At 39.8% G+C, this 26,761-nt stretch overlaps 1 protein-coding gene and 1 pseudogene across 1 annotated transcript; one reads left to right on the top strand and one right to left on the bottom strand.

Annotated features, from left to right (window-relative positions):
- Window positions 1-1,145: 1,145 nt before the first annotated feature.
- Window positions 1,146-23,338, top strand: LYRM7 (LYR motif containing 7). The gene is made up of 5 exons (XM_054033129.1): window positions 1,146-1,404; window positions 13,431-13,503; window positions 15,622-15,692; window positions 18,326-18,407; window positions 22,624-23,338. Exons 1-5 carry the CDS (start codon window positions 1,387-1,389, stop codon window positions 22,692-22,694), a joined length of 315 nt encoding a protein of 104 aa, XP_053889104.1. The 5' UTR covers window positions 1,146-1,386; the 3' UTR covers window positions 22,695-23,338.
- On the bottom strand, window positions 18,896-18,995 carry LOC128839894 (U6 spliceosomal RNA; annotated as a pseudogene).
- Window positions 23,339-26,761: the final 3,423 nt, after the last annotated feature.

The raw sequence follows: 26,761 nt of genomic DNA, 5'->3' as shown, positions 1-26,761 counted from the left end.
ATTATAATTAAACAAAGGAATATAGTTATCTATTTAAAACGTCTAACTTAAAGCTGCAAAGATGATTAAGGAATTACAGTTCCTATTCCATCCTCAATTAATCCTATCAAAAGATTCAGCCTCTGGCTATTTTTTTAACTCAGCTATAAACCACTAAAAATATTAGGTGTGTAAAGAAAATGACAACGGATTCTTAAGTAACACATTACAAGTACAACACTTAATGGCTTACACACCATAAGGTTTGACATATCTTAGAAAGATAACTGTCTATTTCTGTTATAGAAATTAATTTTCTAAATTAAAAATTGCATCCATGAATGAAAATCAGAGTGACAGAGACACCTTTAGGTTCATTGTATGCGCTTTCCTATAATTAGACTCGCATGGAGTCAATCACTGGATTCAGGTGTTTTGATGTGAGAAGAAGAAAAGTAATAATATTTTCCCTTTCTCAGAAAAAGGTGATGATAGGGCCACTTGATGGCTTAATAGATAATTAATGAAATGACAGAGCTTTCTACCTCTCAGTCACTGATCTGTATCTAGTGCAGTTGCTAGCACCCCATAATTGCTATCATTTTATGATTGTTTGATGATCCATGAGCTGTCAGTCTCACTTCTCTTTCTAGTGGAGAGGTGTCCACATAATAAAAACCAGCCCCATGACAATTGGTATTAACTGATTTTATAAGCCCCAATCTGGCAATTGGCTCTGCATGGGCAAACTCCTGGAGGCATGTGGTTAGGGGAGAAATGTAGCTTTCTAACCTCATACTTTCAGAGGGCAGCCTCAGCCTGGCTACACCCAACAGCCACGATGTTTAAATCTCATGGGTTTGTTTTGTTTTTGGCAATTTCATGCTGGGCCCCTCCTGCTGCCGCCTAGGGGGTTGGAGCTGGGTAGCCAGGGCATCCCTGACACAGCGCTGCGGGGGCCCAGACTCTGCCTTGCACGTGTTAGCAGGGCAGCCCCCAACCCCCAGGGCCTGAACAGAGAGCCCAGCAGCACCACGCGCGTAAGGCACCCTAGGTACCCATAGGCTGGAACAGGGGAAACTTATTAGCCAATCACGTTTCTTTCTCCTTATTGCAGCCTAGCTACACCCTCTAGTTTCCCCGCTCTCACGGCTCCGGGGGCACCGTCCTGTCCGGAACCAGTGTCCAAGGGACACGGCTCTATCGGGCACAAATGGCCGTTGCACCCGGAAGTAGCCTTGCCGCCACTAGTGGAGCGCAGGGAAAAGTTCGGCGCAGGCACGTCCAGTAACGTTCCTTAGGGGAGGCGCTGAGACGCTACCGGGGCTGGAAAGTGACCTTCCGATTGGCTCCGCATGAGCGTGGTTCCGCTGGCCTGCTGCGTGTGGCGGGGAAGCTGCTGTGGCGATGGGGAGTCGGGCGGAGGTGAGTGAGCGCGCATGCGCGATGCCCCGCTTGCTGAGCATGAGCACAGTCCGTGACAGACTGCGTAGGGCAGGGTCTGGCTGCGGCGAGCCCAAAAGCGGGCTTGGGGCCGTTTTATGCCCCATCCCACAAGGATTGGCAAGGCCCGTGATCTTCCCTCGCCCTACGTACCTGCGGCCTCCAGCGCACTGCGAGGATGGGGGACCTTGGGGCAGGGCGGGGTCCTGAACTTGATTTCTCAAGCCTGCCTTCAGATCACCGACTCCCCATGCTGGAGTAGTTGTGGGTGCTGCAAGTGCCACGGGCTGCACCAGTGCTGCTTATCCCGTGCCTACAAGCCTGAGGCCTTGTCTACACTACAACTTAAGTCAACATAACTTATGTCACTCTGGGGTGTAACCGCCCCGCATCAACATAACTTACATCGACTTAATGCAGTGTCTATACAGTGCTATGTCAGGCTTGGTCTACACTACCCCCCCCAATTCGAACTAAGGTACGCAACTTCAGCTACGTGAATAACGTAGCTGAAGTCGAAGTACCTTAGTTCGAACTTACCTTGGTCCACACGCGGCAGGCAGGCTCCCCCGTCGACTCCGCGGTACTCCTCTCGCCGAGCTGGAGTACCGCAGTTGACGGCGAGCACTTCCGGGTTCGACTTATCGCGTCCAGACTAGACGCGATAAGTCGAACCCAGAACTTCGATTTCCAGCCGTCGAACTACCTGGTAAGTGTAGCCAAGGCCTCAGAGGGTGACGCTTTCCTGTTGACTTAGCTTCTGCCGCTCGTTGAGACGGATTCATTATGTTGATGGGAGAGCGCTCTCCCATTGATTTACCACATCTTCACCAGACCTGCTAAATTGATGCCGCTGTATCAATCGCAGCAGCGCCGATTTAGTGAGGAAGACCAGCCCTGAGACTTGGGCTGTTGGGAGATGGCGGAGGCCCTCAGGTCTCTCTCACTCATTTCCTGACTCTTGGTGCAGCCTTGGCTTCAGCAGTCACAGTCAGTGAAATGGCATCATATAAGCTAAAAGAAATATAGACAGGTGGGACCAAATCTTTGAGTAACTCTGTGCACACATACACACATATGAAAAACAACACCGCTGTTTTCAGAATTCATTTAAAGTGAATTAAAATTCAGGATATTTTTGAATGGGAGAGAGAATCGTGGTGTGGGGGGAAAGGAAGTCAAGACACACATCTCAGCCTTTTCTGTAATCTGTTATGTGTCAGCCATGAAAGTGACATCAGAAAAACTAGAGAAAATATATAAAGATAGGTCCTGCCTTGATGAGCTGGAATTAATATAGTTCCTTTTCTTGTGAAAGTATTTAAAGAAGGGATATATTTTCCTTTTGTTGTTTTTAAATTATTTGACATATTTTATTAAATGACAGACAGAAGTCAGGAAGGTGCAAGGCTGAGGCCAATTGAAGGAAAATCAACAAACTACTTTCTTTTGTACTGTACATAAGAACAGCCATACTGGGACAGACCAAAGGTCCATCTAGCCCTGTATCCTGTCTTCCAACAGTGGCCAGTGCCAGGTGCCCTATAGGGAATGAACAGAAGAGGAAATCCTCAAGTGATCCATCCCCTGTCACCCATTCCCAGCTTCTGGCAAACACGGTCTATCAATGATGGACCTATCGTCCATGAATTTATCTAGGTTTTTTTTTTTTTTTTTTAACCTTATTATAGTCTTGGCCTTCACAATGTTCTCTGGCAAAGAGTTCCACAGGTTGACTGTGCATTGTGTGAAAAAATACTTCCTTTTGCTTGTTTTAAACCTTCTGCCTTTTAATTTCATTTGATGACCCTTAGTTCTTGTGTTATGAGAAGGAGTAAATAACACTTCCTTATTTAAGAACATAAGAATGGCCATACTGGGTCAGACCAAAGGTCCATCCAGCCCTGTATCCTGTCTACCGCCAGTGGCCAATGCTAGGTACCCCAGAGGGAGTGAACCTAACAGGTAATGATCAAGTGATCTCTCTCCTGCCATCCATCTCCACCTTTGACAGAGGCTAGGGACACCATTCCTTACTGATCCTGGCTAATAGCCATTAATGGGCTTAACCTCCATGAATTTATCTAGTTCTCTTTTAAACCCTGTTATAGTCCTAGCCTTCACAACCTCCTCAAGCAAGGAATTCCACAGGTTGACTGTGTGCTGTGTGAAAAAGAACTTCCTTTTATTTGTTTTAAACCTGCTGCCCATTAATTTCATTTGGTGGCCCTTAGTTCTTATATTATGGGAACAAGTAAATAACTTTTCCTAATTTCACTTTCTCCACACCATTCATGATTTTATATACCTGTATCATATCCCCCCTTAGTCTCCTCTTTTCCAAGCCAAAAAGTCCTAGCCTCTTTAATCTCTCCACATATGGGACTAGTTCCAAACCCCTAATCATTTTACAGAGTAACAGCCGTGTTAGTCTGTATCCACAAAAAGAAGAACAGGAGTACTTGTGGCACCTTAGAGACTAACAAATTTATTAGAGCATAAGCTTTCGTGGACTACAGCCCACTTCTTCGGATGCATTTAGTTGCCCTTTCTCTGAACCTTTTCTAATGCCAGTTTATCTTTTTTGAGATGAGACCACATCTCTACTCAGTATTCAAGATGTGGGCATACCATGGATTTATATAAGGGCAATAAGATAGTCTCCGTCTTATTCCTATCCCCTTTTTAATGATTCCTAACATCCTGTTTGCTTTTTTGACTGCCGCTGCACACTGCGTGGACGTCTTCAGAGAACTATCCAAGATCTCTTTCCTGATTAGTTGTAGCTAAATTAGCCCCCATCATATTGTATGTATCGTAGGGGTTATTTTTCCCAATGTGCATTACTTTACATTTATCCACATTAAATTTCATTTGACATTTTGTTGCCCAATCACTTAGTTTTGTGAGATCTTTTTGAAATTCTTCACAGTCTGCTTTGGTCTTAACTATCTTGAGCAGTTTAGTATCATCTGCAAACTTTGCCACCTCACTGTTTACCCCTTTCTCCAGATCATTTATGAATAAGTTGAATAGGATTGGTCCTAGGACTGACCCTTGGGGGAACACCACTAGTTACCCCTCTCCATTCTGAAAATTTACCATTTATTCCTACCCTTTGTTCCCCGTCTTTTAACCAGTTCTCAATCCATGAAAGGATTTTCCCTCTTATCCCATGACAGCTTAATTTACATAAGAGCCTTTGGTGAGGGACCTTGTCAAAGGCTTTCTGGAAATCTAAGTACTCTATGTCCACTGGATCCCCCTTGTCCACATGTTTGTTAACCCCTTCAAAGAACTCTGATAGATTAGTAAGACATGATTTCCCTTTACAGAAACAATGTTGACTTTTTCCCAACAATTTATGTTCTTCTTTGTGTCTGACAATTTTACTCTTTACTATGGTTTCAAATAATTTGCCAGATACTGACGTTAGACTTACCGGTCTGTAATTGCCGGGATCACCTCTAGAGCCCTTTTTAAATATTGGTGTTCCATTAGCTATCTTCCAGTCATTGGGTACAGAAGCTGATTTAAAGGACAGGTTACAAACCATAGTTAAGTGCCGCAATTTCCCATTTGAGTTCTTTCAGAACTCTTGGGTGAATGCCATCTGGTCCCAGTGACTTGTTACTGTTAAGTTTATCAATTAATTCCAAAACCTCCTCTAGTGACACTTCAATCTGTGACAAGTCCTCAGATTTGTCACCTATAGAGGACTGTTCAGGTTTGGGAATCTCCCTAACATCCTCAGCCATGAAGACTGAAGCAAAGATTTAATTTAGTTTCTCCGCAATGACTTTATCGTCTTTAAGTGCTCCTTTTGTATCTCGATCATCCAGGGGCCCTACTGGCTGTTTAGCAGGCTTCCTGCTTCTGATGTACTTAAAAAACATTTTGTTATTACCTTTTGAGGTTTTGGCTAGCTGTTCTTCAGACTCCTTTTTGGCTATTCTTATTACATTTTTACACTTAATTTGGCAGTGTTTATGCTCCTTTCTATTTACCTCACCAGGATTTGACTTCCACTTTTTAAAAGATGCCTTTTATCTCTCACTGCTTCTTTTACATGGTTGTTAAGCCACGGTGGCTCTTTGTTAGTTCTTTTACTGTGTTTTTTAATTTGGGGTATACATTTAAGTTGGGCCTCTATTATGGTGTCTTTAAAAAAGTGTTCATGCAGCTTGCAGGGATTTCACTTTAGTCACTATACCTTTTAATTTCTGTTTAACTAACCTCCTCATTTTTTGCATAGTTCCCCTTTCTGAAATTAAATGCCAGTGTTGGGCTGTTGAGGTGTTCTTCCCACCACATGAATGTTTAATGTTATTATATTATGGTCACTATTTCCAAGCGATCCTGTTATAGTTACCTTTTGGACCAGATCCTGTGCTCCACTCAGGACTAAATCGAGAATTGTCTCTCCCCTTGTGGGTTCCTGTACCAGCTGCTCCAAGAAGGAGTCATTTAAAGTATCGAGAAATTTTATCTCTGCATTTTGTCCTGAGGTGACATGTACCCAGTCAATATGGGGATAATTGAAAGCCCCCACTATTATTGAGTTCTTTATTTTGATAGCCTCTCTAATCTCCCTTAGCATTTCATCGTCCTATCACTGTCCTGGTCAGGTGGTCGATAATAGATCCCTTCTGTTATATTTTCATTAAAGGATGGAATTACTGTTCATAGAGATTCTACGGAACATATCGATTCATTTAAGATTTTTACTTTATTTGATTCTACATTTTCTTTCACATATAGTGCCACTCCGCGCCCCCCCCCCCAACCTGTTATGTCCTTCCGATATATTTTGTACCCCGGAATGATTGTGTCCCATTGATTGTCCCCGCTCCACCAGGTGTGATGCCTCTTATATCAACATCCTCCTTTAACACAAGACACTCTAGTTCACTCATTTTATTATTTAGACTTCTAGAATTTGTGTACAAGCACTTTAAAAACTTGTCACTGTTTATTTGTCTGCCCTTTTCTGATGTGTCATTCTTTTTTATGTGACTGTTTTCTTGTCTGATCTGGCCCATACTATATTCTCTTCCATCCTCTCCTCCTGACTAAAACCTAGAGAATCTCTATCAATAGACTCTCCTCTAAGAGAAGTCTCTGTCCGATCCACATGCTCCACTGCAGCAATCAGCTTTCCCCCATCTCTTAGTTTAAAAACTGCTCTGCAACCTTTTTAATGTTAAGTACCAGCAGTCTGGATCCACTTTGGTTTAGGTGGAGCCCATCCTTTGCATTTGCCTTCTCCACACGAGTCCTGATTTTATAGACTTCTATCATATCCCCCCTTAGTCGACTCTTTTCCAAGCTGAAAAGTCCCAGTCTTATTAATCTCTCCTCAGATTAATATGGCAGCTGTTCTGTACCCCTAATAATTTTTGTTGCCTTTTTCTGAACCTTTTCTAATTCCAATATAACTTTCTTTGAGATGGAGCGACCACATCTGCTTTCAGTAGTCAAGATGTGGGTGTACCATGGATTTATATGCAGGCAATATGATATTTTCGGTCTTCTTATCTATCCATTTATTAATGATTCCCAACATTGTTAGCTTTTTTGACTGCCGCTGCACATTGAGTGGATGTTTTCAGAGAACTGTTCACAATGACTCCAAGATCTTTCTTGAATGGTAATAATTAATTTAGATCCCATCATTTTATATGTATAGTTGGAACTATGTTTTCCAATGTGCATTACTTTGCATTTTTCAACATTGATAAATGCAACTGTAGACCAGAATGCTAAAGACACTAGGGTGCAGAATATGCTGTGGAAACTTCAACATCATAGAACAAACAAGACCTGAGTTTTTAGCATTTCATCTGAAAAGTCTACGTGCACATAAACTGCGTGGTGCTCAGTTTACTCAGGATTACATTGCTGTGGCATTTACAAACTAAACATAAATGTAAATCAGACAGGCAGTGAATTTGGAGAGTGTAGAGTTTGAAGGGATTTTTGCTTACATTTAATGGGTGAGTAACATTTTTACTGACATGGGCTAGCACTTCTGGTCTCAAGAGAAGAATTATTTTTAAGACAGAGAGGACACTAGGTACAGTAGTGCAAAGTGAGTGTTCAGGTGCAATGGCCAGTATTTAAAAAGGCATAAAGGTGGGAATCAGAGGATTATAAAGAGGCAGTGAGTGAGGATTTATTGGCAAAATGGAAGAGGGGCTGAGAGGGAGTAGAAAAACAAGAGCAGAGAAGTAGAAGTTTATCTACCTTGGAAGAATGAAGGGTTGACTTGACTTTTCTGGGATTTGAACCCTTCATTTTAGAAAATATAGTATTTCAAATACTTCAACAACTAAGGTCTTTAGGTCATCTGTGCAGTATCAAGAACATTATCAACACTCAGTAAATAATAAACAGTAATAACAAACCTTCTGTTCCATAGCACATCTCCCTCCATCTCTGTAACTATGTCTGATTCAAGGTGGTGATTTATTTGTGGAATTTCCCCAACGGGGTCGACACAAAGGTCTCCAAGCTGTAGATTGAGGTACTAAATGTTGAAATCTACATGACAAATAAGATAAGAGAAAAATATATAAAGGGATGACAATATATTACTTGCTTGAGAAAATGTTAACCCAGAGAAGAGACAGTTTGATGGAAATGCTGGGGGAACAGTTCATTTGGTTTCACCTCCTATATATCACTGACTCAAAATTCTATGTGATTCTAATAAGACTCTGTTTTGAAGATAGTAAGCTCATTTGTGTGGTAGAAAGCAGTGCTGATGCTATGTAATTTTATCTCAAATTTTTTTTTAAATGTATAGCCTAGAGAAACAATAAACCACAAGCCAAATTTTAAATGTCTCATTTTATGCCAATTCAGATATGTGACTTTCCCCCTCCCTCCAATTTTAGTCAGATGTGTTCTTGCCAGGCCTTAAGGGACACCATGATTAAAGATGAGCAAAGTAATCATAACTATTAACTATGACTTATTAAAGAAAGGAAAAAGAGAGAGACAAATCAAGCAGTAAATAATGGTTACTTCAGACACAATCTCTACTGTATCTCTCTTAGTGGAGAGTTTTATCAGTAGCTAAAATAAAACCAAAGTAACCATAGAACTGGAAGGGACCTCAAGCGATCATCTAGTCCAGTCCCCTGCACTCAAGGCAAGACTAAGTATTATCTAGACCATTCCTGATAGGTGTTTGTCCAACCTGATCTTAAAAATCCCCAATGATGGATATTCCACAACCTCCCTAGGCGATTTATTCCAGTGCTTAACCACTCTGACAGGAAGTTTTTCCTAATGTCCAACCTAAAGTGCCCTTGCTGCAATTTAAGCCCATTGCTTCTTGTCCTATCCTCGGCGGTTAAGAAGAATAATTTTTCTCCCTCCTCCTTGTAACGACCTTTTATGTAGTTGAAAACTGTTATCATGTCCTCTTTCAGTCTTCTCTTCTCCAGACTAAACAAACCCAATTTTTTCACTCTTCCCCCATAGATCATGTTTTCTAGACCTTTAATCATTTTTGTTGCTCTTCTCTGGACTTTCTCCAATTTGTCCACATCTTTCCTGAAATGTGGTGCCCAGAATTGGACATAATACTCCAGTTGAGGCCTAATCAGCGCAGAATAGAGCAGAAGAATTACTTCCCGTGTCTTGTTTACAATACTCCTGCTAATAGATCCCAGAATGATGTTTGCTTTTTTTTGCAACAGTGTTTCACGGTTGACTTGTGATCCACTCTGACCCTCAGATCCCTTCTTGCACATTTTGTATGTGTGCAACTGTGATTGTTTCTTCCTAAGTGAAGTGCTTTGCATTTGTCCTTATTGAATTTCATCCTATTTACTTCAGACCATTTCTCCAGTTTGTCCAGATCATTTTGAATTTTAATCTGATCCTCCAAAGCACTTACAACCCCTCCTAGCGTGTTATCATCCATAAACTTTAAGTATACTCTCTATGCCATTATCTAAATCATTGGTATAATATAGATAAAATAAAACAGTGCATAGATGCTGTGCAGTGTATAGAAATGAAATTCCTTTGTCTAAGGGTTGGTGAATTCGTTTTGTTAGGGTTTTTTTTTTTTTTTTTTTTTTTTTTTTTTTTTTTTTTTAAATTATGGATTACCTAATTGGACAGAGGTAAGTGATCTTAACTAAGTCCTGTGAAACTGAAGAAGGTTTTTAACTTAAAAGAAGCCATTCAAGGAGCAGTCTTAACACAGGCAAATTAATTATTAAGAATCTTAAACTCAAAGCCCACACTTTCTCTGTTTATTACGGTTAACTTATGTCTCCTTTTCAGGAATAAATAGTCTATCTAAGCAACCTGGTGTTTAACAGGAAAGACTGTTATTACTTAAATTATAAAAGTATTTCCATATCCCCTTAAAATCACTTCAAGAAAATTGTAATTCTAATCCTTTGGCAGTGCTTTTGCAAACCAATAGTGTCAAAGTTAGGGTTACCATATTTTCAGCCTCCAAAAGGAGGACAGTCCACGGGCCCGGCCCCCAGCCCCGCCCCCCGCCCCAACTCCGCCCCCTCCCCTGCTTCCCGCGAACATTTGATTCGCGGGAAGCCTAAAGCAGGTAAGGGAGGGTGTGGGGGGGGGGAGGCGCGGCCCAGTCTGGCCCCCCCGGCCTCTCCAGCTTGGGTCGGCTCGGGCCCTGGGGTGCCGGCTCCGGGCACCCCCAGCCCACTCAGCACTGCTGGTCCCCGGGCCCCCGGCTCGGCGTCCCTGGCACCGCCGGCACTCGGCGTCCCTGGCACCGCCGGCGCCCCCGGCGCTCGGCATTGCCGGCGCTCGGCCCCGCCGGCCCCAGGCCCCCCCCGGCGCTCGGCCCCACTGGCCCCAGGCCCCCCCCCGGCGCTCGGCCCCGCTGACCTCCAGACCCCGCTCGGCACCGCTGGCCCCCGGCGCTCGGCACCGCCGACGCTCGGCGCCCCTGGCCCTCGGCACCGCCGGCGCCCGGCCCGGCCCCCGGCCCAGCCCCTCCAGTCCCGATTTTCCCGGACAGGTCTGGCTTTTTGGGATTTCCCCCCGGATGGGGATTTGGAGCCCAAAAAGCTGGACATGTCCGGGAAAATCCGGACGTATGGTAACCCTAGTCAAAGTCTCCGTGATGTCATCATTATGCAGAAGCAGTGCTGCACTGGAAAGTTGCTTCTTCTTGCTGTGTTGTGACTTCCTTGCTTTGAGCTGTGTTGTTGCTGTTTGCTTGCTTGTAGAGGTGTTGTTCACTTGTTGGCTCAACACCTTCATGGAATGGTCCCAGTAGCTTCTTCAGCTCATGAATATGCAATCTGCTAATGCATATGCGGCAGGGTTTTAATTCTTTAAAAGAATGATTATATTGCTTTTGATATGGGAAACTCTTGAACATCTTTAAGTTAGTGTTTTAACTCATTCTTTTTATATAGTCGATTTTTTGAGAAATGCCTTAACTTCTATCAGGTTTTAATTATCGTTGAAATTTCTGTTTAAATAAGTCAAAACACTCTCATTTTCTATGTGAAAGTCTTTCAACTCTTAGAATAGTTTTTTTAAAAGCTTAAATAATTCTTAAGGACTTAATTTTAATGGTCATCAAATAAATTATTGTCCTTTCTCACCATCCTTGGAGAGGTTCTTCTTGTCTTCCTGAGTTTGGTAAGGAGTTGCTTAAGCATTGTCAGATAAGTATTCATTCCCTTATTATGAATATTTTTACACTCAAGAGGTTTCTTATATTAGTAATTGCTAATAGTATGACCATGATATATTTGTTCAGGGGACATCTCACTATTCACATAATGGTAACAGGCAGTTATTAAATGAAGGCTTGCATTTAGATATAATAATACTTGCAAATATGCATCTCAGAAGAAGTTATTCATCCAAGGAATTTGAGGACAAGAAAAGCTTTCACCTTTTCTGTTGATTAGAAGTAACCAATAATTTCTGTAAAACATTTCCCAATCATATAAGTTCTCCTTAACATTTAAAGAATAAGAATTTTAGAGCGTTTATAAAAGAAATCAGTTTAAATAAGATTATTTTTAGAATTCTTTGTGTTTAAAATTAAGGGGCTTTCTTATTTTTCTTTCAAAGAGGTGGGGTGAAGAGGCCCACTTTTATTACTCAGTTTACAGTTCTGATAATACATCCTAAGCACCACCTCCTTTTGGAGTATCCTGACTAAAACCTTCCACTCTTTGACACAACCACGTCTCTTTCTAAAACATAAATATTATACAAAGTTTGTTTTCTTGAGATAAAAATCATGTCTATACCAAACTGGTATCTTCTACAGGTTGGAAGTCCCCTGTTCTTTGACAATCCCCTTGTTGGTTGTTTGCCCTTTTCACCAAATGACTCCTAGATTTATAACCTGTCATTTGTAGTACACTTACAGTTTGGAGTAAAAGACTCCTATCAAATATTCTATACAAGGCACACATCAGTAGCTAACACATTTATACTGTATATTTGAAAGATGTCTATATAAGAAAATATGGAATGTTAAAACTAACTAGATGCTCTAAAGATGCATTCCAGAGTCTGTGTAAATACACTTGAAGGTAATAAATATGACTTTATGGCTAAGGAGGTATCCTCCTCTGACACTTCTGGTGCTTGTCCTTGGTTGACAGAGAGCAGAGATTTCCTATAAATTTCCTTAATTAGCATTTCAACCAAAACCCTAAGCATATGAATTATTCTGTTCTATAAACATATGATGTTTATAAGTATCTACTAAAATTCAGTAAAGGCATAGGCATGCTTATAATAACCTTTAATAATAATAATTAATAATTTTAAAAAACATTTTTGCATATGTATTTCCATCGTGTAATTCAGTGTTTTTGAGTAGCTTCTCCTGACCAAAGTCATTACCTACTGATCTTGTACTTATTGTTAGAGAGGAACTTCCAGTTTGGATGGGTTTTGCTGTATCATCTTTATGTTTACATTTTCAATAGAACCACTTAGTGTAATGTTTGGACATAAGCTTTTCAAGCTGCTGTTTTGAGGTCATCTTATTCATTCAGTTTTGTGACACTGTCTTATAAATGAGTTGATGCTGTCAGTATTTCAGAACCATGGAACTATATCCTCTGAGAGCTGTAGCCTCTGCTGGTCCAGGTTTTTGGTAGAGCTTCTTGGCTCTCTATGAGCTGAGGGATGAAAACATTGTCTAATATTTAATAGTAAACCTAATCTCTGATACCCAGTATTTTCACTTAATTGGGTGGCTTTTACTGTATAGTTGCAAGTCCATATCCTGTAAATTTTACTTTTCAGGCATGAGTGTTTTTGTGCTGGTCTCTTTGCAGGAGTAGGGCCATAGAGGTCAAAATGGTGATTTGAAATAGTACCAGAACTTCTTTTGTGTCTTCAGTTCAGTCTTCAGTAGACCCTCAGGAATGGAGGTTGTTCGTAATGCTGAACAAAATGTTATGGTTGTTCTTTCAAAAGTTTACAACTAAACATTGACTTAATACAGTTTTGATACTTTACTATGCAGAAGGAAAATGCTGCTTTTAACCATCTTAATTTAAATGAAACACGCACAGAAACAGTTTCCTTACCTTGTCAATCTTTTTTTAACTTTCCCTTTATTTTTTTAGTAGTTTACATTTAACACAGTACTGTACTGTATTTTGCCTTTTCTTTTTTTTGTGTGTATGTGTCTCTGCTGATGCCTGATTGCATATTTCCGGTTCCAAATGGGGTGTATGGTTGACCACTCAGTTTGTAACTCTAGTGTTCATAACTCCTGAGGTTCTACTGTATTTTAGATATCAAGAATTGTTATGTCTTCTGTGTTCTATATCTCTATTTTATCTGCAAAAAGTCTGAATTGAGATAACATTTCTGACAGAATGGGTCTACTCCAGCTGCTATGGAGGAAACAATAGAATGCAAAAAAAATACCTTTTTTAATTGAAAAAATATTAATTTTACTTAAGAAATCCTATTAACAAACAAAACACATTTATTGTTGACTTGTATTTTGTTAACAGGTTTTGAAGCTTTTCAGAGCATTGCACAGAACACGACAACAGGTTTTTAAAAATGATGCCAGAGCCCTAGAAGGTAAGAATTTTTGTCTGCCTAGTGGATCCTCTGCATCTCTACAAAAGCTCTAAGGACCCTCCTCCCTTCTGCATGCCCTGGTCGTGAAGGTCATGACAGCAACTATCATCCCTCTGTCTGAGGGGACCTGAACTAGATGAACCCCTTTTTGGAACCTGCTGCTGTTTAAGCAGCTTAAGGGGTTCAGTCAAACAGGGCAAAGAACTCTTTCTTCTTTTGTGAGTGGAGTTTGTATGTAGCATCGGCTGGTCCAGGGAGCAGACAGATGGAACAATGAGGAGTCCTTGTGGCACCTTAGACGCTAACAAATTTATTTGGGCATAAGCTTTCGTGTGCTATAACCCACTTCATAAGCTGCATGCAGTGAAAAATACAGTAGGCAGATATAAATATAGAGCACATGAAAAGATGGATATTTATACCTGCCTACTGTATTTTTCACTCCATGCATCTGATAAAGTGGGTTATAGCCTACAAAAGTTTATGCCCAAATAAACTTGTTAGTGTCTAAGGTGCCACAAGGACTCCTCATTCTTGCTGATACAGACATTTGTTTAGTGCATAGCAGTCCACTGGGGAGCCAAAATGCAATGTTTCACACTCTGAAAATAAATTACTAATTAACTGTTAAAGAACTTCAGAAAGCTTGGAAGACCAATTTGGCTCCTTTTTTGTACACTTATTTACTATATGTTCCATTCTATGCATCTAATGAAGTAGGCAGTAGCCCACGAAAGCTTATGCTCAAATAAATGTGTTAGTCTCTAAGGTGCCACAAGTACTCCTGTTCTTTCTGCGGATACAGACTAACACGGCTGCTACTCTGAAACCTGTCATAGAGGATCTTGAGAGCCTGCCTTCCCACCTCAGTAACTGTTCATGTGGTGAGGGAAAGGTAAATGTAGGGTGCAGAGCGGGGTCTTTTGGCATCAACTCTATTCTGCTGTTCCAGGGAGGTAGCTAATTTGATCCTACTCTCTGCTTCCCTCTTCTCCTCTCCTTCCTCCAGTTTTCCTTTCTTTGCAATGAGGGTCGGTTAGGAAAGCAGACAACAGCAGATCTTGGAGCACTGGCCAACACTGAGTAGGAGATTCTAAAGTTGCTATGTTAACAGAAGCAGCAATGCTAGTGTGAGGAAGAGGGAGCCCATTAATACCAGTTTATGGAAAATGCAAAAAGCAGCCTTTTAGGAAGGGAAGAGAGTTTTCTCCTTGCCAGTTCTAAGAGTCTTCTGTCCTCTCTTCCACCAAACATACATGCATGCACACACTCTATAAAAGATCAGAAACAGGAATGGCTTTAGTGAAAAACTGACTGCAGAAGTGCTGGAGCTGAGGAACAAGGCAGGGAGGGAAATAATGCTTAGAGTATTTGCCTCAAATTGTTGTGATTTTCCCCTTTACCCATCTCAGAGGAATAAGGACGGGAAATCTCTCCTTTCCCCATGCTGCCCATTACCCACATATTCCCAAAGATTAAATTACATCTCTGGCTAGAATCAAGCCAGTAAGTAATTTTTTAAGCTGTAATGTTATGAAAAAAATTTCAGTAGAACAGAACCATGCGTTTCTAAAATTGTAGTCTTGTTGATTTTCTAAAACAGTGAATCTCAGGTGTCCTAGGCAACCAAACACCCGAGTTGTTTATCTTTGTGTACAGTTGTTCTTAAAATGAATAACACAACTCCATCAGATAGTAAACATGCATATTTGAACTGAGCAGATACAAATATGAGTGATATATAGTAGTATTTTGAGCTTTTTTTTTTTTTTTTTTTTTTTTTTTTTTTTTTTTTTTTTTTTAAATTATATTACAACACATTTCTGGTGTGCTTGGTGTGGGAATCAAACATGCTATCACTCAAGTTCCACAGAGATCTTGAAGTACAAGGCTCTGATCTGAGTGAAATATGAAGAGGACAAGAAGTTAGTTAGTAAAAGGACCATGGCTGTAGAGCAGCATCAACAAACAAGGGGCAAATTTGTCTACCTGAGATGGGTTTTAGCTGCTAAGGAATGTGGGTTTTGAGCCAATGACAAAGGACTGATAATAAGTGAGGGAATTAAAAAAACAACAACAACAAAACCTAAACAACTTTATTTTACTTGCCCCCTTTAGCTGCAAGGCAAAAGATAAATGAAGAATTCAGAAACCATCAAGATGAGACTTCTTCTGAAAGAATAGCAGAGGTACTTTCATTGTGATGCTATTCTCCACTTTATACTATTAAGTCTAATAATACTTTATATTCACATCTTTTATCAAAGGATCTCAGAGCACTTTGCAAACACTAATTGAGCCTCGCAACCAGAGCTTTGTGAATTTCAAAATGTAATTTCATGGAACTTTGTGTTTTCTATTTTCTATTTTATTTTCTATTTTGTGTCCTGCTGTCACCATCAGTTTATGTAAAAATTACAAATGGCAGTTTTCACATTAAAAATTGTATGAAAAACAGTTTTCCATGTTTACAATTCAAAGCCATTTTTGCTCTGCCTATTTTCAAGTTAATAACAAAATGAGAATTGTTTTTCCAAATTATTGTCTATTTAGTGGAAATATTTTGCTTGTTTCTCCTTATGCAATCAAGCTAAGTATTAGACTGGTTATCAGAATAGATGATCATAATGGGCCCTCTGGTCTTAAAATCTATGGATGACTCTCTTATACTCGCTCTACAGATGGATGAAATGGGGCACAGAGGTTAAGTGACTTGCCCAATGTCACACGGTGAGGCTACATCTATGCTATGAGCTAGAGGTATGATTCCCAGCTCGTGTACATGTACTCATACTAGTTCACATCGAAGTAGCATGAGTATGTGTATGCAAGCTGGGAGTCACCCCCAGCTCATTTGTTTAGATGTAGGCAATTATTGGCAGAGCTGGCAATAGGGCCTACTAGTTCTGACTCATATCATATCACAAACTCCTTCCCTCCCAAATAATCAAGTGCTTGTGATTGAGTTGTTAATACAGATGCATTGATTACCTCACCTGTCTTTATCTCTCTGGTAAATTAAGGGACTACAGTGTAGAAAATTCTTTTAGCTCACTATACAATTCAGACTCTCCCGGCTGTTATGTAACACATTTGCAAAGTTGTTTTAATTAGCAGTAAGATTAAGAATTTACTTGGGCCTGCAATTATTAACATTGAAACAATGTGAATTGGAGGTTTTATTTTACTATGCATGATGAAGAAGTGAATGAATTGTTGTCACCCTTCTAATTCAGCATGTTTTCCAATTCATTGAATACTCTTTAGAAATCGTCTTGTAGACGCATGTATGCTACTCCTCTTGAATCCATGAGGGGAGGCATTAGAAGAAACCACATATATATTTAAGCATATATTGTAGGAAAAAACAAACTAAGACAATCAGTTCAGTACTTGGCATCCTAGCACCCACATATCACTGACGTTAACACTTCTGAACATTCATTCAGGACTCTCTCTAGCATGTCTGCTTGTTGCCAAGCAACAGCAGCAATATTTCTGTGCGTGTATCCTAGGCATCAAGTTCTGTCTTCTGTTCTATTTTTTAATTTAATGATATAACACTGTTTTAATTGATGTACAGATAAGATGCCAGGTAAAATTCTCAAAGCTGCATTTGTTAGGAGTGGTGATCTACAAAATGCACATGTCTAATATTGACTCTTCTTTTGATGCTAGTTAATTGGCATATTCATTGAGTGAAAGATCAGTGGATAAAATTCTTGGTCTCCAGCAAGGCCATGATTGTATCCATGGTGGGGGGGAAAAACACAACCTGTCATGTTTAGTAATTATTGTGCATTTATATGTTGAAGTGCCATTAATGCAGAAGAACTGGACCAAAGAGTGCTTTACAGAAACAGTCAAAACTGTTTGGCCCCAAGCACCTCAGTACTTCTGAAAATCAGGCCTTCTATTCAGGTATCCGTATATAAACTTTGGTGCCTAATTTAAGGCATCCATTTTTCAAAATCTTGACCCTATTTATTTATTGCTTCATCCACTGCCAGAGTAGAATATAGCACATGTTTTCCAACTCATGACATTAAACAGTTTTTAGGACAAGAAGTGAAGAATGAGTACCTGAGAAACTTTGCAATGTTCCCCCCTAGGCTTCTGACTTGTGCAGCTGTATACATTGCAGGAAGGCACTGCATACAAATAAGTACTAGCCATTTAACAAGTTCTGTCTCTTTGGCAAGGGGCATGCACATGGAGACCTCTGTCATGCTTCCTCTCAAATAGGGAAGGGATTACAGTGTTGTAATCACACACTCCTAATGCTGCTGATCTCTAGGGAGAGGGGGACTGCCCCTTCCCCCGGCCACTCCTGCTGCTTTTGATCTCCTTCCTGTGGCATCTCAGCACTATTGACTCTCAGATTGGGCAGGAAAAGAGGGGCGAGAAGTCCAAAACATACCTGAACTGTAAAGAACTGATTGCTTGATGATAATTCTTGCAAGATGTTCCTCCTGGAGTTTAGGATAATTGGACACAAATTAAAATACAATTACTCTGGTAATCTACCTACCTAAATATCCTCCAGCAGTTTCAATTAAATACAGTATTTTCTATTGCTGTGTGTGTTATCAAACAGTAGACTTGTTTCATCCCGGGGGCTGTACCCCAGAGTGACTTATGTATCAGTTCATAAAGCACTTTGGGATCCTCCAGGATAAAAAGCACTATGTAAATACAAGATGCCCTATTATTCAGAAGATATAAAAATACTGACGATATTTGATTTATACATGTCAAACATGGAAAATGTCTACAAGAGTAATTTTGCACTGTTTTAATTGCTCTGTTTTTTCTTTACCAGCTTATGAAAATAGGTTCAGATGTCGAAGTTCTGCTCAGAACATCTGTTATACAGGGACTTCACACAGGTTCTGACAGTCTGAGTAAGTAGAGCTGCACAGCATCATTTTTTTTTTAATGGTATTTAGAACTGTGCTGAACTTCAGTGACAAAACCTGAAACTGAGGGTGTGTGTTGTGTTGTATATTATTTACCCCAAACTTGGGCCAGGTTCATTTAGATTTGAGAGGCTAGGTCGAATTATGGTGTCTGGTGGAAGATTTGTGATGCTTGCTTGATTGGTTTTGACCTAAAGCTAGTCAAATCTTTGCAGTATTGGGTTCATTCACATCTGAAATTGTCAAACTCGAAAAGTGAACCAGTATGAACCCCAAAAAAGTCTCGTACGTGCCCTCAAGTTTCCCATAGTCCTACATGTGATTGGCGTTTCCTCTAAGCATGCATGTTCATGGCTTTCAGGCATCACAGAGAGCACCGTCTGTGATACACTTCAGGAGATCCTTCACCCTCTTCCTTCTTTCATCTCCTATTGTGGGGAAACTGGTCCCAGCCCTGAGCTTGCTGGGACTCCTCCTGCCATTATCGCTTCACGAATTTGCATGTCATCCTTGCGCAGGGGCCATGCTAATCTTCTCTGTATTGTTCCAGTTTTAGTATATGTGCAATCGCCCATTTTCCCCCTCCTTCTGCATCTGCTAGGAAAATGGGCACTGTGGTAGGCACCTGCTCTTGCTTTGTGTTGCCACTACTGTGAGGAAAGTGGATACAGTCTCAATCAGCTCCTCTCCATCTCCTACTTTTGGGGAAATTAAATTCTATCCCAGATGGCCCATCCCTCTGCTAAGGTGAGAGAGTGAAGAAAAGGAAATAATGTATGAGGACTGAGTGTGGGTTAATGAGGAGTGGACAGGGATGAGAAGGAATGGGAGTGGTAAAGGCTGGCCTTAAGCTCTAGGAGTCATTTGTCTCCCAAGTCGGAAAACTAAATTAGAATCAACATCATGAAGTTCTGTATCCTGAAACTTTAATTGATATGAGTGCCTTTTATGTATTTAACTTTCTTTGCTCTATTTTGAGTTTTATTGAAAATAGACAAACTCAAACCCATGCATTGTGGATCAATTTCACATATCCATGTATGTCAGAAGTGTGTTCTAGATTTGACTGAGGTTACAGGGAAGGTCTCAGCGCTTCCTGTATCATTTTAATGTCTCTTCTTTTTGTGTAATAAATAGTGACACACTCATTTAAGCAAGATGTCGTCCTTTCTGTGAACTTCCTTAAAGCCTAATGCAGGGGTTCTCAAATTGGAGGTCAGGACCCCTCAGGGAGTCATGAGGTTATTACATGGGGGGGTCACGAGCTGTCAGCCTCAACCCCAAACCCCACTTTGTCTCCAGCATTTATAATGGTATTAAATATATAAAAAAGTAGTTTTAATTTATAAGGGGGGGTCGCACTCAGAGGCTTGCTATGTGAAAGGGGTCACCAGTACAAAAGTTTGAGAACCACTGGCTTAATGGTACATAAACATTAAGGATGTCTTTTTGGAATTTCTAACCTGTTAGTGTTTCCTCTCTATCAGTCTTGAATGAGACCAAGCTTTGCCCTTACTCTGTGTTTAACAGCATGTAGCACGATGGGGCCTCTAAGCACCACCTCAATGAAAATTTTTACTTTTTCTTTATAGTTATCTAACTGGCCAGCTGAAGTTAGCCTGAGTATTAAAAAACAAAGTGTAAAAATTATGCATAATGTGTATGATTTGGACTGTATGTCAGATCGAGAAGGCTTTGGATCCCTGTACCCAAATATGAAGTTGTAGTCTATGGTTTGAAATCCCCTTTTTGCAAGAACAATAAAGAAATTGGGCATGCCTAGCTCTCTGTTCTTCGGCTGCTTTATTTCTAGGTTATCCCAAGTAAAAGAATGGAATTATTATAAAGGAGATGGATCAAAGGGGTCATTATAGAAGTTTAGAATGTAATGAATAGTAATAAAGGTAAATAGGGTACTCCTATTTACACGTTCTCATTATAAAGAAAAAAGGAGACATTCATGATGTTAGAAAGACAGTAATTTAAACTGATAAAAAGAAATCCATCTCTGTTTTACACAATACATCATTAATTTATGGAACTTACTGACACAAAATATCTTTGAGACCAAGAGCTTGGAGTTCACAGAAAAAAAAAGTAGATGTTCAGATGCATAATGAAAGAATTAATGCTGACATTAGATGGGATAAAAGCAAAGCATTTTTTAGAAAGCATACACAAACCCTTATGCTTCATGGTAATAGGCCAATTACTAAGTACCAGAGGTTAAGAAGAGACTTTCTCTGTGAACAGGGTATTCCATAACTATCCAGTAGTTGGTTTGTTGCATCTTTCTCGGAAGCGTCTGGTATTGATCACCGTGATCCAGCATGCTGAACTAGATGGACCTACAGTACTATGGCATTGACTACATTCCTGATCTAATTGGTTGTTCTTGGAATACCATTAAAGAATTTATGAAACTCTGATCAGAATATTGAGGATATTAGCTATCATGCAGAGAGAGATATTAAGATGCACTTCATTGAGAAGGAATACATTTCCATAGAAACTAACGTCCTATATTGGTTTCTAAAAATATCCTAGGCGTACTCTTTTTTTAATTTCAACCAGCACTGGACAGTTAAGTCTGAAAAAAGTTTTAAAAATGATAAAGAGATTTACAGCTAGGAGCTTGTGTTAGTCACATTATTCAGAATCTCACTACACAGATTTTTTGAGACATTGCTGTGCAGCCTGTCAAGTCAAATTATCCACTGTTGTGCAAGAGAGTTGGCACTGGTCAACTTGTTTTTATTTTGCAGAATAAACTGATATAAGTAGAGCTTTTCTCATCCTAATTTACCACATATGCAATGCACCCTGATGGTTTTCACTTTGGGTTTGCTATAGTGATGCGTGAGATGTGTGCCAAACTTTTATTTTTCAGTGAGAGGTTAGGAGGTTCTGTCCCCATTAGTCTTTTTTATTTGTCCAAGTATCAGAGGGGTAACCGTGTTAGTCTGTATCCAGAAAAACAACAAGGAGCCCGGGGGCACCTTAAAGACTAACAGATTTATTTGGGCATAAGCTTTCGTGGGTAAAAAACCCACTTGATCTGAAGAAGTGGGTTTTTTACCCACGAAAACTTATGCCCAAATAAATCTGTTAGTCTTTAAGGTGCCACCGGCCTCCTTGTTGTTTTTATTTGTTCATTCTTCCGCCTCTATCCTGTTTGTGCATGAGAGAGAAATACAAGTATAAACCAAAGTCTTGTCCCTAAAATGTAGAGGAAAAAATACATGTGAACACTGGGACATGAATGTTTCCCTCATAGGTAGAACACACACAAAATATTATTCAATCCATTTAAAAATGTGTTTAATACTGTTTTAATACCACAGCCAGAAAATGAAAAAGAAATGCAGCTTCAAGGGAAGCAATTTCCTTGATTTTTCTATAATATATGGAAAAACAACATACTTTGGATGAGACGTGACTGATTACACACATGGAATGGAATTTGGAGTGTTTTAGAAGTTTACTGTACCTTTGTTTAGTACTTGCCTGACTAGTCAAAGTACAGGATTGTGTTTGTAGCCATGGTGCCTCGGCTTGTAGGTGGTGCCAGTTGCACAAATCTGACAGCCCTCAGGTGCAGAACTCCCAAGTGGATATCCAAGGAGCCAGATGGTCAAAACTTTATTAGAGCCAAGGGCAGTTAGCGCAGTGCACAGCCAAGAAAAACCCAACACACTGCTCTTTTCTCCTGCAATAAATGTCATCTGATACTTGATTTTTCTGCTGTTCTTAAAAGAACAGGTACAGCATTAATAAATGTTACAGATTTTAAATGAGGTGTCTATATATTTTAAAGTATGTTTTATGCATTTTGAAATTTGTATTTAAATACATTGGAATCAGGATTGCCAGAAACATTATAATTTGCTATCTGTTTTGCTAAAATGTCTTTACATGAGATGGCAAAATGTAGCAATGACAGACAAAGTATTTTCAAGGATGTTATTAATAGCAAAATAGGTGGAGGAGGTGGAAGAGATTTCTGATGAACAGAAGTAAAATGTTAGTACATTTTTGTTGGCTTAGGAAATTACCATAGTGCTTCTTGTAGGTTTAATTTAAAACTAGATGCTCTGTAGTAAGCTGTTTCATTGCTTGTAAAAATATTAAAGGCCATGTATATGTTTGTAGATCATTATGATAAAATATTATTCTTACTGAGTTTGTTTGTTTGTTACAGTGCTTATACCCAGGAAAGATCTGCTACTAGACAATGTTCCTTACTGTGATACTCCACCACGAAAGCTTTGAACCTTCAAGGAATAAAGTACATCTTTTTTTATTTTCTTTTTCTCAAACCAAAATTAATTTCCTGGAACAAAATCCCTGAAAACAAGTAGCTGAAATCTCTGTGTTCAGACTAAACTTAGAAAATATTGAATCCTTTTGGCAGGAAACAAAGATTAACTCAATCCACTGATTGTACTCTGAACTGGGAAGGTGTGTTTGAGAGAAGCAAGATTGATGTCGTGTTTCTTCTCTTCATTAGGAAGGATTACATTTCCATAGAAACTAAAGTCCTATATTGTTTTCTAAAAATATCCTAGATGTACTCTTTTATCTCTGCCAGCACTGGGTATTGTCAAGTCTGAAAAAAAGACTCCAGAGAAAATGTTTCATTGTCTTTCGGAGGATTTGCAATGATTAATAATAATAATTACAAATAGAAGTAGAGTGTTTAGTCCTGAAAATATTTATTTATAAATTCAAATATATTGACAAACTGCTGCAAAATAATGGTGAAAAACATTCTATAATGTCTAGTTATCTTTTTAATTATAAATTGCACCACAGACCTGTTTTCTGAAATTGTCATTATCTGTACAATAGTGCACTGGTAGATTGAGAGGGTTTTTATAAGGCACACCTAAATAAATTATCAGCCTTTACAGATAGGACAATGAGTCTGTGTTTATATTTTTAATGTGCAAGGGTGACACAAGACTGTATTGGGTTTGACTGTTTGGCTCACACTGGAGCAAGGAAACTTAGTCAGCCTAACAAATTGTGCTATGTTAATTAGACCAAAAAGAACTTGCATGTTATGACCATAGATTGATTTACTGAGGCATTTGTCAAAAATAGAGGCTGATCACATTCAAAGTGGTGATCAGTAATAACATGGCTGTGTATGCATTTTATTGCCAGAGCCAATAATTTTAGTTTCAAAAAATAATTAATTGGAATAACCTGATATAAGTATTGTCAGTGAGGGAGATGCAACCCACCAGTATTTGATAGATACATTTTGATAGAGAGAAATGATGGGGGGGGGGGGGGGGGGGGAATCTAGTCAGTTTATTCAAATGAATGTGGTAGCAAAACTAACTACGTAAAATGTAAAATGTTCACTCTGATTCACAAAATTGCCTTATTCTGTCATTCTTCAAATTAGAAAGTAGTTGTACATTATAAAAAAGTATAATAAAATAGATTGGTAAATGAAAATTCAATCTGAAATTATTTAATAAGCAAGTGTCAAGCAACCTGATTTGCTGACATTATCTTATTTAAAGTAATTTTTATTCAACCTACATCACCTTATTTCATTTTTTTAAAAGAGCCATCTAGTTCTTGCTGTTTAACTAGCTGCTATGGGCCAATTGACTTCACTTTGACTTGGAGCGAGCCCTGCTGAAAGTATACATCAATGTTTGTATATATAAAAAACCTACTGATATCAACAGTAGATGGCAGTCTTCCGTATATATTAAGGAACTGTACACAGTGCAAGTGAAAATAGTTTTTGTAAACTTGTGCGTATTCTGCCACTATGCACATGTCTGTTTGTTTAGTCCTTGATATGCAATATATGGAATAGAAATCAACCCATACTTAAACTGATCAGTATGCTGTCAATGTGTCATCATTATTGAAGTGTGCACTCCCTTGAAAGGAAACATACACCTTAAGGGTCCTCTAATGTAGTGAGTCCCCACACCGTTGAGTAAAGATGGTTCCAGATTCTGTCCCTCAGATCCACACCTAAAAAGGTCCCTCTGCATGGATCTCCTACTTGCAGTGCATAAAAGTGGCCATTTCCTTTGACTCTGCAGATAGTCATCTGTGTAGTATCTATGGCTGCTGAAAGGACAGAAGGACTGAGGGGAGATGCATTGTTTTTCCCCATGCTTGTGAAGAATATCTGGAAAACCCTAAATATGTATGACATTTTCTGTGGTCCTCTTCTGTGCAGTGCACTCTCACTCCAGGAGTGAAAAGGCCAGGGGCAGCTGCTGGTAATGGAAGATCTAGTATGTGGTTCCAGTGGAGCTGGAAGGCAACTCTGCACTAACGAGGAGGTACAGGACCACCTCATGGTGGCCCAAACCTTCTGTTTGTTCTTTGGTTTGGGTGGATGAATAACTTTCCCTCATCCTTGTGAAACAGTTGGGGAAAATTCAATGGGACAGATTAGCTGATCTTAGGGGACTAATGCAGGGAGAACCTAACCAATAATCAAATATCATGGAACTGCAGATTCAGCATCATATTCCAGACATGGTCATCAGCATGCATGGAATTCCATGAGCACACTGTATACCTCCATTTCCTTATATATTGTAATATATATAAAACTCTAGAGCTGTTTTTCCCTGAATAATATATATCGCTGAAACCCCTCTGAGTTTTGCCCTTGGTTGAATGGACATAGGTTTGTAGGAAGAATTGTATCAGTGCATTCTGCTTATGGTTCTAATGCATTAAAATTACATGCTCCTTGCTGTCATCATATATTCCTGGGCAGTGGACCCACAGTGAAGTTTCAAATGCAAGGAGGAAAGAAATCAGTCTTGACATACAGTGCTGTTAATGCAGAGCATTGCCAAACCCTACTGGTTGCTCTTGAGTCTTAAATGAGAATTGAAACCCAGAACTGGTTTTGAGTAGGCAGGTGATTCTCAAAAGGTCTGTGATCAGGGCAAGCCCTAGACCAAATGATGCCCCAGGCAAGGAGCTTCTTTGGTGCCCCCTCCTCCCCCCCCCCGCACCATTTGTTAAACATTTTAATACCTTATTTTTTTATTGCATTTGTAGCCCGTTTCACAACTTTGGTGCATGATTTATCCCTGTCATGCTAGGATCTGTAAATCTGTATTTATTCACATATGTAAGCAAATAAAGAAAAATTGTTTCCTCTTAACTTATAGAACGAAAGAACGGCCATACTCGGTCAAACCAAAAGTCCATCTAACCCAGTATCCTGTTTTCTGACAGTGGCCAATGCCAGTTCCCACAGGGAATGAACAGAACAGGGAATCAAGTGATCCATTCCCAGCTTCTGGCAAACAGAAGCTAGGGACACCATCCCTGCCCATCCAGGCTAATAGCCATTGATGGACATATGCTCCATGAATTTATCTAGGTTTTTTTTGTTTTGTTTGTTTGGTTTTGAACCCTGTTATAGTCTTTTTAATTTTAAGAATACTTTTTAACTTTAAGAAAAAAAAATTATTTTAAGAATAACTGAAATGTACTAACATCAAGAAATTGAACTGTGCACCAACATTGGGTGGACCAGTATTAAATAGTGTTACAGTAAGTGACAGCCTGAGACTATTAACCCTAAGTCTTTAGTTCTAAAGGTCGCTTTTCTGACCTTTGCCCTTGCGAACCGAAGCCCAGCGTCGGAGATATCCAAAGACTGGCCAATGGCATTTTCAAGCAATAAAATAACAAGCGATGTCACTCTCGTCAGCCATCGTTAATCAAAGACATGTTTAATGAGCCTGAACTTCGAAAAGCTGCACTTACCACTCGTGACTGTGACTGGCAGCATGAGCAGAATCCTCAAAGCTATCCACACGTTAGGAAAAGCATCCGTCAGCTCTGCATCATGAATGAATTGGAGAACTTGGAGAGGAGAGTGCTTCCTGTGTGGAAAAATGTGACTGATGTCCAATTCAACATAAAAACCTCTATCATTGATGTCCGAACATTCCCCATGTGTCAACGTCCAGTGAAGGTCCGTACAATTGTTCGAGTGTTTTCCTGTCCACTGGCAGTTTACTATGGTCATACAAACCCCTTCAGGTCTTTTTGTGGTGCTTCATTTGTCTGAAACTTTCTTCGATGGACACTTGAGCAGTGTCAGTGAGCAAACAGAAAAATTCTCTCTTGAATTTTTCTTCCGAGCTTCCCATCACCTCATCTCTGCCCTCATAACCAAACTGTCTCTTCTTCCGCTGAATACGAATTTCCTTGAAGACCGGCTCAACTCCTAAGATTTCTGCCATTTCTTTGGCAGCAGTGATGGCATCTTCAAATCCGACAGCAAAGTCTATGTTCTGCAGTCTTACAAAACCATCAAACGTTAC

This window comes from Malaclemys terrapin, chromosome 6 (assembly GCF_027887155.1).
Source record: "Malaclemys terrapin pileata isolate rMalTer1 chromosome 6, rMalTer1.hap1, whole genome shotgun sequence".
Classification (NCBI taxonomy): Eukaryota; Metazoa; Chordata; order Testudines; family Emydidae; genus Malaclemys; species Malaclemys terrapin.
The sequence above is the reverse complement of the archived record's forward strand: the minus strand, read 5'-3'. Positions and strand labels throughout refer to the sequence as shown.

Excerpts from the sequence above, each read along its gene's own strand:
- LYRM7 (XM_054033129.1), top strand. Across the intron at positions 13,504-15,621 it reads TGATGCCAGAGCCCTAGAAG|CTGCAAGGCAAAAGATAAAT; the intron begins GTAAGAATTTTT and ends TGCCCCCTTTAG. Across the intron at positions 15,693-18,325 it reads CTTCTGAAAGAATAGCAGAG|CTTATGAAAATAGGTTCAGA; the intron begins GTACTTTCATTG and ends TTTCTTTACCAG.